Genomic DNA, 15,671 nt, shown 5'->3' on the forward strand with positions numbered 1-15,671 from the left:
TGTTCTGACTGTGCTGCTGATTTGATACTTTTAGTCATTTCAATGGGACTTTTATGGTTAAATAAAGGTTAAATTATGAAATTAAAAATACAACTATGAGTAAGATGGGTATGATGGCAAACCGGTATTATCTGGTAAAAAGTTCATCAATCGATTTTTCATAATACGTGCTCTTATAACTGATAATTGGCTGAGAAAGAAATTAGAGTTGAAATGAATGCATTCTCTTAAGTTAAAGTTAAAACTCACCTAGGTAAAAATAAATATTTGAATCAAGAGATGGAGATGTTTATTTTTGCAGTGTGTTTTTTAAAGGGGAGTCTGTACAGGCCAGTGAGCTCAACATGTGAAAGAGATTGAGTTTCATAAGGAGATCTGCTGTTAATTCTCATGTTTATCTCGATACAGAGCTCTGGACTGAATCTGGGGGAAATATATGATTCAGTGAGACAGTTTTTATCTCTGCTAAGCTCCTCGCCTCTTTTTATCCTCCTTTAGTTAAATACTTTCCTGGTTCTGCAGCTCATCTGTGTAAAATGCATCATCTTTTGCACTTTTACCGAGAGCAAAGTTGGAATTCTGTTTAAGCGTCCGTCAAAAAAAAGAAAAAGAAAAAAAAAAACTCCTGAAAAGTCTGTTTAATGTGGAGTGAAAGTTAAAACATAGGTGAAAAATGATAAACTTTCAAATGTTTTTGTTGTCGACAACTGATGGAACGACAAAATAAGAATCATTTATTTTTTTGCCATAAAACTGTATCATGTAAAAATGTATATATATATATATATATATATATATATATATATATATATATATATATATATATGCTATTATACATAAATGTGCATGTATTACATGCAGTTTTACAGATAAAGGAATATTTTCAATTAAGTCACTTCAAACCCACAGTTGAAGGTGGCATTGAAATGGCTTCTTTGACCATTAAAAGCTTGGAGTGTCCCCTTGTGGTGAGAGTCATTGCAGTCATTTGCTGTCATTTGCTGTCATTTGCAGTTTTAAAACACAGAAATATTGTTTAGTCAAAAACAAAAAGTGAATGTTGCATGAATAAACAGAAACAATAACTCATGTTGTAGAAAAGTATACATTCATCATTAAATCTCATTACTTATTTCTATCCACAGTGTCAGGGTCAGGCTGAGTTTCATTCTCCATCAGAGTCCTGGTTTTACCGGATCAGAGTCTTAGCTTTGTCCTGATTTTGCTGGATCAGAGTCCTGGTTTTACCGGATCAGAGTCTTGGTTTTGTCCTGGTTTTGCCGGATCACAGTCCTGGTTTTGCCGGATCAGAGTCTTTGTTTTGTCCTGGTTTTGCTGGATCACAGTCCTGGTGTTGCTGGATCACAGTCCTAGTGTTGCTGGATCACAGTCCTGGTGTTGCTGGATCACAGTCCTGGTGTGATCACAGTCCTGGTGTTGCTGGATCACAGTCCTGGTGTTGCTGGATCACAGTCCTGGTGTTGCTGGATCACAGTCCTGGTGTTGCTGGATCACAGTCCTGGTGTTGCTGGATCACAGTCCTGGTGTTGCCGGATCACAGTCCTGGTTTTGCCGGATCAGAGTCTTTGTTTTGTCCTGGTTTTGCTGGATCACAGTCCTGGTGTTGCTGGATCACAGTCCTGGTGTTGCTGGATCACAGTCCTGGTGTGATCACAGTCCTGGTGTTGCTGGATCACAGTCCTGGTGTTGCTGGATCACAGTCCTGGTGTTGCTGGATCACAGTCCTGGTGTGATCACAGTCCTGGTGTTGCTGGATCACAGTCCTGGTGTTGCTGGATCACAGTCCTGGTGTTGCTGGATCACAGTCCTGGTGTTGCTGGATCACAGTCCTGGTGTTGCTGGATCACAGTCCTGGTGTGATCACAGTCCTGGTGTTGCTGGATCACAGCCCTGGTGTTGCTGGATCACAGTCCTGGTGTTGCTGGATCTCCGGGGCCGTCCACATCGTCGTAGTCGTCCCCACTGGAAGTGTCTGTCTCTGGACTCACTGGGCTGTACAACGGCTCCTCGTCCTCCTCGTCCTCCTCATCCTCCACATTATCTGGAAACACATGAAACATTTGTAACGTATGGATCATCTTATTGTCACATTTAAAAGTGCAAAAACAGTGACTGACAGGGCTGTTCTTCGCTGCGGCAGGTTATGTTCTTGTAGGATTCTTCGGACGAGGTGCTGGACGTGTCAAAGGAGTCGTTGGCAATTTTTGACTTTGGCGGTGGGTTTGCTCTGTTACAGCTCAAAAACGCCCCCAGCGCTCCATGTGCAGGTTCAGACTCTGTGAAATATGTAAGAAATACTCAAGAAATACATCAAATGAGTGAGAATTCTAACAGACATTGCAATGACTGAAAGGATTTTATCTGCACTCTTGAATTTAGAATGATTATTTATGTTTTTATCTGTTTGTATTGAGATTTTAAGGCAGATTCTCCTGTTATGTAAAGCACTTTGAATCGTTTTGTGTAAGAATTGTGGTCTATAAACTTGCCTAAGATATCAAAAGTGCGCCATGTAACTTTTTCGCCATGGAGATGTTATTGCATTGCTGGAAAATTACACATAAATCGTATATATCTTTTCAGTTTTTATGGTTTAAAAGTATCTTTAAACATGAGACTCAAACTTTTCTGGGATCAAATTCTGTACCAAACATTCGAGGAAGTTTTTACAAATATTTAGATTTGAAATACAAACATAATTTTCTATTTTTGACTCCACATTTGGCGTTTTTGGTGACATTTTGCCGCACCTATTTCTACATGGAGGGCGTCTGCACCCGGGGGCCTCATCAAAGGATTCCTGTCAGCTCGGTGCCTCTGAGAATCTGCAAAGAAAATGAATGAACTCAAACCCGTCGTGCACACTGCAAAACCAGGACAGGAGCAGCAATTTGCAAAACGCTGCAAACTACGACCACAATGCACTGCAACGGAGAGGAGCGATGCATTTCTGAGATTCAGAACAAGATCGAGAGTCATTTGTACAATGATTTCAGCATTTAACTGGGGCTTGAGAAAGTAAGAGCTAAACTGATGAAAGAACAGCAGTGGAAGAAGGAAAGAGACAATGTTGCTCGAGTAAAAGTACAAGTGTCACAAAAATAAATCTACTTAAGTAAAGGTTTTGAAGTATTAGTTGAAAATGCACTTTCAGAGTATAAACATAAAAGTATTTTGCACAGATTTTGACAATTATTAGAGCGTCAAATGTCATGAGCTTGATAAAGAAATATGCTGATCTTCAGGAGGCGGGTGAATCGATGACTTTATTAATGCAGTTGTTTTTACTTCAAAACATTTGACTCAAAATCTTTAATCAGAATGTCCCCATGGTTACTTCAGGTGCTCTCAAATCCTACAGTAAAGTGCTTTACTTCTCCGTCCACTTCAACAATGTAGTGGAGCAGAAAGTACTGACACGTATTCTCAATTGTAGTAAAAGTAAAAGGCTTCGCATGTAAAAATGACCAGTACAGATACTGGAGCTGAACCATTTGGCAAAAATATCTGATTGCAATTTTTCTGTCAAACGTTACGATTTGTGTTGTGATAATTGGATTCTGTTCAAAATACACGTTTTAAATCTGTCCAGAAAAAATACTACGAACTGACAAATTATGTATTAAGGAACATATTTGCATAGATTCAAACAATAAGGTTAGCAGCTTTTATGCAGAATGAAAATGATGGTTCATAAAAATTGCAGCCTTTTGCTAATTGCGAATATCAAAATTGTGATTTGATGCAGCCCTGACAAATACTTAAATATTTGACATAAGTACAGCACTACAAAAAACATGTTTGTAAAGGTTTAAACTACAGGGTTTACAGACGATTTTACATAAGACGGTTGCTTTTCATCTGAGGGTGACTCATCTTTGTCCACGAGTCAATTCTGTCAAAAGACAAATGTGTCACAACTGAAAAGCTTCAAAAACTTTGTCCAGTTGACAAAGTTGAACCTTATTTTTCATATTTTACTTAAATATGTGATGAATAATGAAAAGGGAATGAATAAATGAACATGGCTCACTGTGAAATGTGGAAAAAGATGGTTGAAATGAGTCTGTTTGTACTGAAGTGCTGTCAACATTACTAAGCTGCATCCAAAGAGGTCTTGTGGAGACTTGAGACACACAAAAAACACTTTATCAGATCACTAAAGCTGCAACGTTTAAAGGCACATAAAGGACGTTCGAACGTTAACAGAAAGTAACAACTCCAACGTACATAAATCAATAGGTTTATGTTTGTCGGTGTTACAAAAAAACGTAATAGACAAAGTTATTCACCGTGGGCCTGTGCAGGTTGAGAGGAGACTTTGGTGAGGTTCACAGAGTCCTCGTAGCTGTTGCGTCGTTGTTTTGTTTTACTGGAATGACTCACGAGCGACTGCTGAATCAACAAAGCTGTGGAGATGATGTTTAAATGACAAATATATTACTTCTCTGTTGGACAAATATTTAAACATGTAAGCTATGGTACATCTGTATTATTCCATCTTATTGTAAGTTATTAAGCCATGTGAAAATACAGTTGCTACAAATGTACTGAACGTTTGTCCTAAGATCGTCTCATTGAGTTTGACCTTTTTTTTCACTGTAAATATAATTGTAACTATATTTACAGTATTCTTAAAATGCAATTTTTTGTTTGAGTTGACTTGTCTTTAAGAAAGATGAAATGAAATGAATGAAAAAAGAAATAAATAAACTCAAATACTACAACTACCTGAGTATTCTTGAAATGATTAGGTTTAAGTAGTGTATTATATTGTATAATCTAAAATAAGTTCAATACAGGTGGTTAACAGGTAACTGACAAATAGACAAAGCAAATAAGTTATCAATGAAATAAAACGTGGAACAGACTACAATCCTAAGAAACGACGTTATACAATTTGACCATGAAGAAAGATGTGTGTCATTGTCAAAGTCACATGTGGGGATCCGCCACATGCTTGTCACCATGGAGATGCCATTGCTTTGGCTGGAATGTTCCACAGTTTGGCATGAAATTATCCATTATTATTAGTAGTAGTAGTAGTAGTAGTAGTGGTAGTAGTAGTAATAGTAGTAGTTGTTATTATTGTTATCATCATCATCATCAAAGTGTATTCTAACTGTGAGCTGCTTCTGTCCATGAAAAGACAAGCAGCTCACAGTAAGCTCATGAGTTTAATGCCACACTCTGGAACATGTTATGCAAAGTAACATCTCCATGGAGACAAGCACCAGAAAAGTGCACCTTTAAAAGCGCATCTCTGCCAGATTCCATCCACATTTTTAAATCCTAACACGACAAATGCAATTCATTCTAAAAATGTGTCTCTGTGTTCTGAAGTGATGTGTGAAAAGGTCAAATTAATGAAGTTATTCCCGAATACCGTGCTTGCTCTTGTAGTGGCAGCACAGCACCGTGGTCACGATGAGGAAAACCAACAGCAGCGTGGACACAGAGACGAGAGTGAGCAGCGGCAGAGACGGCAGAAGCGAGGAGTCGGCCGGATTCAGCGTGCTCACTTCTACAGACAATATACAAGAGTAACGTTCATAGGTCAATAAGGTTTAACTCATATTTGTCATTATGATTTACCTGTAACCGTCTCAGTTGTGTCAGCGCTCACACTTGGTTTGGCCGTGGTCGCGTGTCGAAAGCCGAGGGAACCTGAAGTATAAAGTCATCATCACGTCACTCAAACTCAATACATTTATGACCTGCTGAGTTTAAAACACACGGCTACAAGTTTAATATAATGATCAATATATTGCCTGCATTACATAGTGTAGTTGGTATTCATGACATCCAACTTTAAATTCTCATGAAAATTCTAAAATCAAAAAATGCAAATAGATTACATAAAAGAATCTTCTAAACAAAGGTATACACATTTTCCCTTTTACATTGTTTTATAGTATAATTTTATAGTGACACTTATTATTTTTATGCAACGTGCCAAGATGTATTTACTGGCTCATTTTAGATTGGTATTTAATAACAAAATATCACATCGGTAGATCTTTATTTTACATTGTGTTCATTGTAAAGTGCAGGTTTGATTTAAAACGACTTAAGGATAGAAGCTTCTAATTCAAAGACTGTTTTTGCAGCTATTTATATTTTCTTTATTTCAAAAGAATAAAAAATGTAAACGCAAAATAAAAACAAGAAAATAAAACACAAGTAGCTGATATGAATTATAATTATAAAAATGCCTGACATATGTTCTGTCTTATCCATGACAGCTGGCTCAGTCCTCCACCTTTTAGTGATACCTTTTTTGATGCTGCCAAAAGTGTAATACAGAGGTATCCATCTATTTTTTCCATTGTAGGGGCTCTATGTCAGATAAATGGTTTTAAAGTCAAATGGAATGCTTATGTTGAAGATTATTTGTAGTGTAATCCTGTGTATGAGCAGTAAGAAAATCCATAAACATGTACACTTTATGTTTTTGTCTACACCGCCCAGCCCGAGCCCTTTGCTTTACCGTTGCATATGATCCCAGCCGCATGGGAAGATTTGCAGAGTATTGCATTGTTGACTAACTCTGAGCAGTCCCACAGTCCAGTCGAGCTGAGGGGGCAGTGGTAGTAGTACAGCGGCCCAGGATTGTGGCTCAGAGGTGGCTTGAACTGGGTGAAGCTTTGGGCAAAAGGGCTGCACTGAAGCATGGAGCAAATCATGGAGGCGATGTCTATGTTCCAGCAGTTGTCACACACTGTTCCCCAGGTCCCGTTACGATGGATCTCCACTTTCCCCGAGCAGCGGTCCAGCCCTCCAGACAGACGCACATCTCTCATCTCTGACCAAGTGGGAACAGTGCAAATCAAGAAATCAGTTTAGCTAAATGTTGAAATCTCAACAGCAATTGATACAAAATAAAGGAGTATTCATTTATATGGCCCTTGTGCCATCCTCTGGTCTCGATGACCCACAGGCGTCTCCCAGTGCCACCCTTCAGAGCAGTTGATGCCCTATGGCAGAGCTTCTCAAACTTTTTCTGACACGCCCCCCCTTGGGAAATAAAAAAGTATCCGCGCCCCACCACAGCGCCCACACCCAGGGCAAACATGTGTGAAGGGCACAGAGGAAGGCTGACCCACTCTTCTCTTGTATTTAGAGATGAACCCTGTGTTGGCACTGGGCACTTTTCATGTTGTGGAGGTGTTGTACTACACACGCCTGTGGGTCATCCAGACCCGAAGATAGCATGGGGAACACACATGCAAGCGCTTATTTGTTGTTTCTTATTTACGTATAGTCCTTAATTCACACTTACAGGCACACCACATTTAAATTAAACTAGTACGAGACACAAAACCTGAACTAGAGGAAGTTTAAAGGTGTTTAATCAAACACATGTTTATTCTTAGTTATTTGGTCCTAAATAGGCTACAGGACCAAATCAAGTCCTGTGTAGACTTGGTTTTAGTCTTTGTTACTCCTCCTGATCTAGCCCAGGTTTAGTTCCAACTTTGATGAGGTGAATGTGAGATGTAAACAGCCCCTAGGACAAGAACAGGACCAAACCAGGCCTACATCAGGACTAAACTGGGATCAATCCAGTGTCAACATATTGTTTCTAATACCTGAGCACACGACCCCTGCATCCTCCTTGTGCCCACAGTCCGTCTCCTCTGTGGCGGGACAGTCCCACAGGTTTGGCTCGGTCCCGGTGCAGTTCAGATTGTCCAGGAGCACCGGCCCTCTGCCAGGGGGGAACAGCCCGCCCTGTCCGCTCACATTCAGGGCGTAACCGCAGCCCATCTGACGGCACACCACCTCCGCCTCTGCCAGGTCGAACTCGTCGTCACACACGGAGCCCCAATGCCCCCCTCTCCACAGCTCCACCCGCCCGGCACAGCGATCCCAGCCCCCGGACAAACGCACCATGCGGGCCCCTGAGGTGGAAAAGGAGAAGAGAATTACTGAAGAAGTAGCCATGGTCTGCAAGGTGATGAAAACCTAAAATGTCTTGAACTGAAGAAATATTCCAAGTCACATAAGAAATTAATCTAAGTAACATAAGAAATGAATCATTAGACATTCCATTTTTGCCACATTCTAATTTGTCCATTTATTAAAAGAGCAAAAGCAAAAGTACAAATCTTGTTTTAGTTAAGAGTCTTGTGGTCAGAATATTTATCATAATTTGAGTGGTTGTGTCTTAAACAGTATTAGATAATTGCTTTTGGAACGTAAAATATTTCTGCTATTTTTTTTAAGATCATTAAAAATAAACTTGCCAATGAGATTAGTTGAAATGTATAACACCACTGCCAAATAATTTGGTCTTGAAATGAGGAGTAATGTGTTGAAAATAGGTTAAACATCTCTAAAACTAATCCACGTCCATTAAGTAGATAGAAATTATGATAAATATCCTGAATACAAGAAATTACAACTAATCTACATATTTATTTTTGGTGCAAGATAAACTGTATAAACCTATAAACTGGAATCGGGAATCCAGCTGGTTTACAAAGCCCAGAAAGAATGTCGAGTAATTACACCAGTTAAAATGTTCTCCAGAACCTTTTACTTCAGCTTCATCTGGGTCAAAATTGAGAGAAAAAGTAATATTCACAAGTAATAAACACAGAAAGAAGCAACATTGTGTGTAAAATGTATTCACCAAATATTGAACTAACACCCATACAACTCAATAGATAAAATGTAAAATACTAAAGCAGTACCATACCACACTCAGCTTCAGAGATCACCACACAGTCCTGGGCCTCTCGAAGGGAACAGTTTTGGAGATTTCCTGTTTTATAGTGACAGTCAGAGAAGCAGCTGGAGTTTGTGGGATGTTTTATTTTCTTCACGTCGTAAACTTCTCCACAGCCGAGCTCCTGGCAGATCTGCAGAGCCAGTCTGTCCACCAACTCTGCATCAACAGCTACATCCTCCAAAGACAAGGCAAGGCAGGTTATTATTTGTGGAGCATAATTCGCAGACAAGGCAATTCAAAGTGCTTTACACAACAGGAAAAAAATGTATTCAAATCATAAAGACATGACAGAAATCACAAGACATTTTAAGACATAAAAGAGAAACGGGTTAAGACAATCCTTTCAGTCACATGCAGAGCCAAACAAAACAGTTTTTAGCTTAGATTTGAACATTATCAGAGTAGAACCTGTCTCATATCTTCAGGAAGAATGTTCTAGATTTTAGCTGCATAAAACTGAAACGCAGATTCCCCATGTTTAGTCCTGACTCTGGGCACCAGCAGGAGGCCTGTCCCTGAGGTCCTCAGAGTCCGAGATGGTTCATATGGCACTAACATATCCAAGATGTGCTTTGGTGCTAGGCCATGGAGAGACAGTTACCAATTTCAACAAAGTACTTCCTGTCTTCCAGATAGGACCTCAACCAATTTAGGGTAGTGGCAGTGATGCCCACCCAGTCCTTTAGTCTCTGTATGAGACTCAGCTCTAACAGAATTAAGACTGAGACTTTGCCCGTGTCTGTGTTTAGATGGATGCCAAGAGCAGTCTCAGAGCTGTGATGAGGTCTAAAACCTGACTGGAAACATCAAATGAGTTGTTTATTAAGAAGAAATCAGTGAGCTGTTGGTAAACAACCTTTTTCAAGGAGTTTTCAGGCATCTTCAGAGTCCAGTGGCATTTTCCAGAAATATACTCAACAAATGGGTTATCTAAAGGAAAAAAATAACACGATAATCATTCAAAACAGTAAATATATACCTCTATCTTATAAGGACCACATATTCACATATCCTTGCCTACTGTTTTTTGAATGCAATTTTTCCAAAATATAAAAAGTATACTTTGTCCAAAATGCGTTCTTTTACTTACGTAAAGATTAGTACTTCCCGTACTTGCTCTGTACTTGCTCATTTGATCAAAACTTGCTTAAATGTATTAAAACTGAAATTTCAGGAAAATCTTTATATTTTTTTCCTCTGTCCAAATGAATATTAGCATGCCGAGGGCAAAACTTAATTTGATGTTGCATTTAATTGCTAAGAAATGATGATTAAATAATCTTTCATTAATGTGTTTCAACTGACTGGGTTGCGGACCCGATTTTGGGGCCCACTGTATTATTTATTTTATTTATTTATTTTATTAACCAGATAAGAACACATTGAGATCGAGACCTCTTTTCAAGGGTGACCTGAGGCAAAGCGCACAAGTCACAAAAACATTTAGACTACTGGTAATAGGAAACATTTATAAATAAATTTAAAGATAAACTGGGAATTTTTACAGTGGGTTAGCATGTTATGTACATTTTATGATTTCAGGGATTTTTGTTGTTGCGTAGGAGAGAATTTGGGTCAAAGAATAATAGAGGGATTTCTCAACAGTATTTTTTCTTATAATTTAGAATTTCAGTCTTCTCTCAAATATAGAATCCAAAATCCAATACTTTTAATTTCAACGTCTAATATTGGGGACATACATGTAGATTTATTATAGTATTAAATATTATTAAAACAATACATTTTAGATGTATACTTTGTAAAACTATTTTAATTGAAAATGTATCTAACTTTTGCTCAGAATTACATTGTTTGCACTCATTACCCTGCAGAACCTAGTCTAATCATCTCTAGTGGCTCTTGAATTGTAAACTAAATTATATAAGGATTTAACTTATTACAGGTTAATTTAGAAGCAGTTTGAAATCATCGTGATTTAATTTATGACCCAAATAATCTTAATTGTAATATTTTAGGCTTCTAGCAGCTCTATTTTTGCTTGTTTTTGTGGTCTGACAACACATTTGCACAGAGCGGGTTCATTTGCAGAAGCAGCAGAAGCACGAGGGGCAAAACTTTTCAGGGTCTTTTGCACCTGCTGTTTCCTGACAAAGTCGATTCATTTCCTGCAGTGAAAGAGACGTAACTATAGAGAGGAATATCTGGCACATGAGTGCAGTTCAGAATACTAACAGTAGCAGAAGATTTTTGAACTGGTTTCATGTCATTTCTGACCAGTTTCAAAATAATAGCTACAATTCAGCCAATCATTTTGGATGGGCGTACATTAAACTCTAATTCACTGCTAATAAGAAATATCCAAACAGAAAATCCACAAATGTTGAACTTTCACATTATTTTTTTGGGATTTGCTCCATGAATCTTGAGGTCCTTTCAACTGACTACAATCACGTCATTTTGGTCAAATAATGGCACCATTTTCTGAGGGCAAAACAGTATTTCCTTTTTGTTTATTTATGATGACAGAGAAGACTTGTTTTTATGATAGGAACCGTAAACCAGGACAATAAATCTGTAATCTGACAGTGCAACAGCCTCACAAACTATGGAGGCAGTGCAGACATCTGCAAACAATAAAACATATATTATTTAACATCTGCTACTCTTGTAGTTTAAACTTCCACAAACATGTCAGTCTTCTGATATGTGTGCTACTCTTTGGCTAAGTGGATAACACACATGTGCTCCGTGTCAGCAAGCTGCGGTGTCAGAGAGCATTTTCTGCATGTCCTTCCCTCTCTCATCCCCATTTCACGCTACATATGGGCAATCACGTAAATATAGTCAAAATTACACTAATTAAGATTGAAATTCTGAATTTAAATCAGAGTAAATGTTTTTGCAGTCCAACTCATCAACCATAAATGATATCGCTGATACAACGGTGAGGTTGGATTTCCCTGGCAAGTCTAGAACATCTTTGTGTTTTATTTTGGGAAATTTTCAAAACTCTTTTAAACTAAATGTCAAATTTACCATTTAAGTCATCTTCCAGTTGTGTAAAGCTTTCATCTGGTGACACTGAAGAGCTTGTTAGAGGAACTTGTGTCGTTGAATTAAACAAAGCTGAAAGAAACAGAAACAAAACAAATTTCATACAAAACTACAAACCACTTAAAGTTATGCAATCAAAGTGCTAAACACTTGAGAGTGATTTGGTTTAACGTAGAGACAAATACTTGACCATGTGTGAACCCAAGAAAGGTTTGTAACGATAGACATTAAATGTATATTCTATATAATTACATACACTAATATTTATTTCCAGTGAGTTTTCTGTGAGTAAAAGTGTTAATAATATAATAATAATAACCTAATAATAAGAATGATCCAAACCAACATTAGTTTATAGCTATAGAAAACTTAAAAATAAACATTGTATGAAAGAAAAATGTAAATCAAATAAATGAATATTGCCAAGGTTTTAGTAAATTCAAATAATAGCTTTTGTTTTGTTTTTTATTTTTTGAAATTGCTATGACGCAAAATTTATATTACTCTGAAACCTGTGCAAATATTAATTTTGAATAACAAATTTTAATTAGTAAATACTATATATAGGCTACTTCAATGTTAGCGCAGTGCAGGCAAGTGACAAAAATATAAGGATATCATTCAAAATATTATAAATAAAAAGCATAATAGTGTAAATATAAGTATAGCCTAAATGTTCTGGCTCATTACCTTGACAGATAGAGCTGAGGTGAAGAAGTAAAATCCCTTTAACAAACTTCATGATGGCTTGGACCGAGTAAAAACAGTCTGAGCAGAAAGTGGCTGTAGGTTCTTTTGTTGACAGCTCTCAACAGGAAGTGAAATTCAAGGCTTTGACACTGATAATGAGTGGCTCAGTGGAAGTATGCTGCCTGTCACGGATCCGGAATATATTTTAAAGTCAGTCCAAACAATATATATTCATACTTTTCACGTGATGTCTGTTCAGTCTGAAGCTCTGTTACTCAATGTATACTTTAATTTGAGCTTTGTTTCAACACAACCTGAAACTACAAATGGTCAGATATTTTTTGCTGTTAAACAAGTTTCTCTTACTAAACGTCTCACTAACATTGAACCTCAAGGCCCTTTGAAACAGAAAGTCGAAACGTCTTATTTTTTTAAAACAAGACTTTTTTTCAAAAACAAGACAACAACTGAATATTTTTCTACATTTCCTTTAGATATGATTCTCTAATTTTTGGATATATCCTTTGAAAATACCAGATTGTGTGCTTTATTTATAGTTTTGTCACTGCAATTACATCAACTTGAAATTATAAATCAGAGGCTACACCCAGATTGAATAATAGTTTCCTCTAACACTTTTATACACTTACTTGAGTAATTTCTTGGACGAATATACTTTGTACTTGTCTATTTGTTTTAAGAGGGTATTCATGAAGCAGACCGAGATTAACATCACATGATCTCTCTGGGTGGAGTCTGTATTACCGTGTTACCGCGGGTTCTCTCCGGGTACTCCGGCTTCCTCCCACCGTCCAAAGACATGCACGTGTTAGGCATAATTGACAACTCTAAAATTGGCCCTAGTGAATGAATGTGAGAGTGAATGTCTGTAATGTCTATGTCTCTGTGTTGGCCCTGAGACGAGTGGGCCACTGTCCAGGATGTACCCCGCCTAAGGCCCAAAGTCACTGGGATAGGCTCCAGTCACCTACGACCCCGAAAGGGAACAAGCGGTAGAAAATGAATGAATGAATACATACCACTCTGATAAGCCAATAAAATAAAAGACAACAAAATAAAATAATGTGTTTTTTTAGTTTGATGATTTTGTTCAAAAGGACTCTCATCAGGCCTGGTGGAGATTCCACCTCCACAAAGTATAGTGAGCAGTTGGCACATAGTAGTTATTATAAAATGGTACAGATTAATTTACTCATTTAAAAGGATGTACGTGCACTGATGCGATTTCGATTTTTTTAAATTAGAAGTATATAGTCTACCTGAAGATTGGTCTGTAAATAAATATTTACTGCAATTCCACCAAAAGAGTTTGACTCTAGACTATTTTGGCTTTTACTTCCATTAGGCCTGCTTGGGTTTTCAGTAGCACAATAAAAGCCACACTTCCATCAAAATGTAGGTGACAATACCAGTGTTACACCTGGAGGCATGGAAGTACTTAAGGGGAACTAGAACTGGTTTGACATTTTAAAAGAAGGACTTTTATTATTTCAATAAAGCATTTCCATTTAGAGACTACAGCACATTGTGCGCTCTGCTGAGAAGGTGATCGGCTGCAGACCTGTACGTCTCCAGGGCTCTAGGACGTGCAGGTCGGATCAACCTTTCGCAGCCGACCCTTCTCACCCTGGACACGGACTATTTGAGCCACTCCCCTCAGGCAGGAGGCCACTCCCCTCAGGCAGGAAGCTTTTCCTCTTTCTTCATGCTTTATTTTTTTATTAGTAAATTCTTAATTTATGAACGCCATATTTGACTTTATAGACATTGCTGTTGTTATTATTATTGTTGCAAGTTGCAATGTTTGCAAACTGTGTTCAATGACAATGGCAATAAATCTTTTCTGTTTCAAAAAAAATGTCCTTGTAGTTCACATTTTTAGGAAAAGAGGAAGGTTATCATTATAGCCCCTCCAGCGTGTCCTCGGTCTTTGTCATGGAATTAGACATACACCCGATGCTATTCCTTAACACATTGAGAACACAGTTCAACTTAGAATATGAAACGACACAGAAACATCAGACATTTGTGTGGCATGCATGGGAGAAAACGCGGGGACTGTGTCAGCCAGGCCGTTGTAAGGAGCCTGGCTGACCCTCCTGCGTCTCACCCCCGCGTCTCACTCTGTTTTTTCCCATGCTGGTTGGTTTTATTAGATATTCTGGAATAGGCGGGTCACATTTCTCATTGGTCAGCCTCACATCAAGGCACTTGGTATTTTTCCGTAGAGATCAAGCCTTGGGTAAACATTACCCAGACTCCTCTGGGTTATCACCCCCCTAGGGTAAACATCCTTTGGCCCATCTTTACGACCCCTTCACAAACAAATGCTGTCACACACCCGTTCTTCTCTTAGACTAATGATGCAGATAAAATATCACTATTATGCAGATAAAATACATCACAGAAATATACTCATATATTCACATTTTATCACATTTCCCTCCTGTTTATCAAAGCATTAGTCTACTGTCTCATATGCCAAACATATTATTCTTTTCAGTTTTCAACATGTCTTTCATATTGGTGTTAAAATGACACTTTTACACTTAAAAAATTATGCACATTTCTCAAACATTGAACACACTTCTTTTCTCTCGGCCCACAACATTTCTACAGCATTACTGTCCTAAATTTTGAGTCAGATTGGTTAATCTCTGTAATTTGACAAACAGACAATTTATCTTGTCTATAATTTGGTGCGGTGTGATGGGAAATATAGAAGTACAAGCGGAAAGCCCTTAAACCCACTGCTCTCTGGTCAGTCACTTTGACTCGTCAGGGACCTCTCTGGACACCCCAATAGAATCAAATACGTAGTATCAGGTGCTACTGGGACCAGACTGTCCACTAACCTCTCGACCTTGACCCTGCGGTATGGTTCTGGGTGATGCTGATCACAAAAGAGACATAGGCACAACGTCCCACAAGTGTCCCCACACCACCATACGTCCTCGCTTGGTTCCTTAAGAGACCTCCTCCCGCTGCTCGCTTCGGTCACACCTATGACACATATGAACTGGTACATTTCCCATCTCAATTCATAATCTCATTAACATTACATGTAGTTATGTTGTAGCAGATAAAAAAAACTCTCTTAGTTAGTGCAAACAACTGTGGCTGTGGTGTAATATGCCATTGTGTTTCTTCAGCTACTGTCATGTCAATTGTACATTATACATTACAC

At 38.2% G+C, this 15,671-nt stretch overlaps 1 protein-coding gene across 1 annotated transcript; it reads right to left on the reverse strand.

Annotated features, from left to right (window-relative positions):
- Positions 1-1,910: 1,910 nt before the first annotated feature.
- On the reverse strand, positions 1,911-12,572 carry LOC140361520 (T-cell differentiation antigen CD6-like). The gene is made up of 13 exons (XM_072447232.1): positions 12,464-12,572; positions 11,756-11,845; positions 9,615-9,688; positions 8,726-8,933; positions 7,614-7,925; positions 6,512-6,826; positions 5,617-5,688; positions 5,408-5,545; positions 4,314-4,430; positions 4,055-4,147; positions 2,772-2,846; positions 2,139-2,297; positions 1,911-2,062 (listed from the first exon to the last, which is right to left on the reverse strand). The coding sequence occupies exons 1-13, from the start codon at positions 12,513-12,515 to the stop codon at positions 1,926-1,928; spliced, it is 1,842 nt and encodes a 613-aa protein (XP_072303333.1). The 5' UTR covers positions 12,516-12,572; the 3' UTR covers positions 1,911-1,925.
- Positions 12,573-15,671: the final 3,099 nt, after the last annotated feature.

The sequence above is a fragment of the Eucyclogobius newberryi genome, unplaced genomic scaffold (genome assembly GCF_026437365.1).
Source record: "Eucyclogobius newberryi isolate DKJ021-1_F unplaced genomic scaffold, fEucNew1.0.hap1 SCAF_16, whole genome shotgun sequence".
NCBI classification, from domain to species: domain Eukaryota; kingdom Metazoa; phylum Chordata; class Actinopteri; order Gobiiformes; family Gobiidae; genus Eucyclogobius; species Eucyclogobius newberryi.

What these genes read in the sequence shown, in the direction of transcription:
- LOC140361520 (XM_072447232.1), bottom strand. Translation starts at nt 12,515, where the DNA reads ATGAAGTTTGTTAAAGGGATTTTACTTCTTCACCTCAGCTCTATCTGT. An exon ending in ACTGGAAGATGACTTAAATG is followed by an intron (nt 9,689 to 11,755) that starts GTAAATTTGACA and finishes TTTTTCCTTTAG; the next exon opens with ATAACCCATTTGTTGAGTAT. An exon ending in GGCTGGGATCATATGCAACG is followed by an intron (nt 5,689 to 6,511) that starts GTAAAGCAAAGG and finishes TTTATACTTCAG; the next exon opens with GTTCCCTCGGCTTTCGACAC.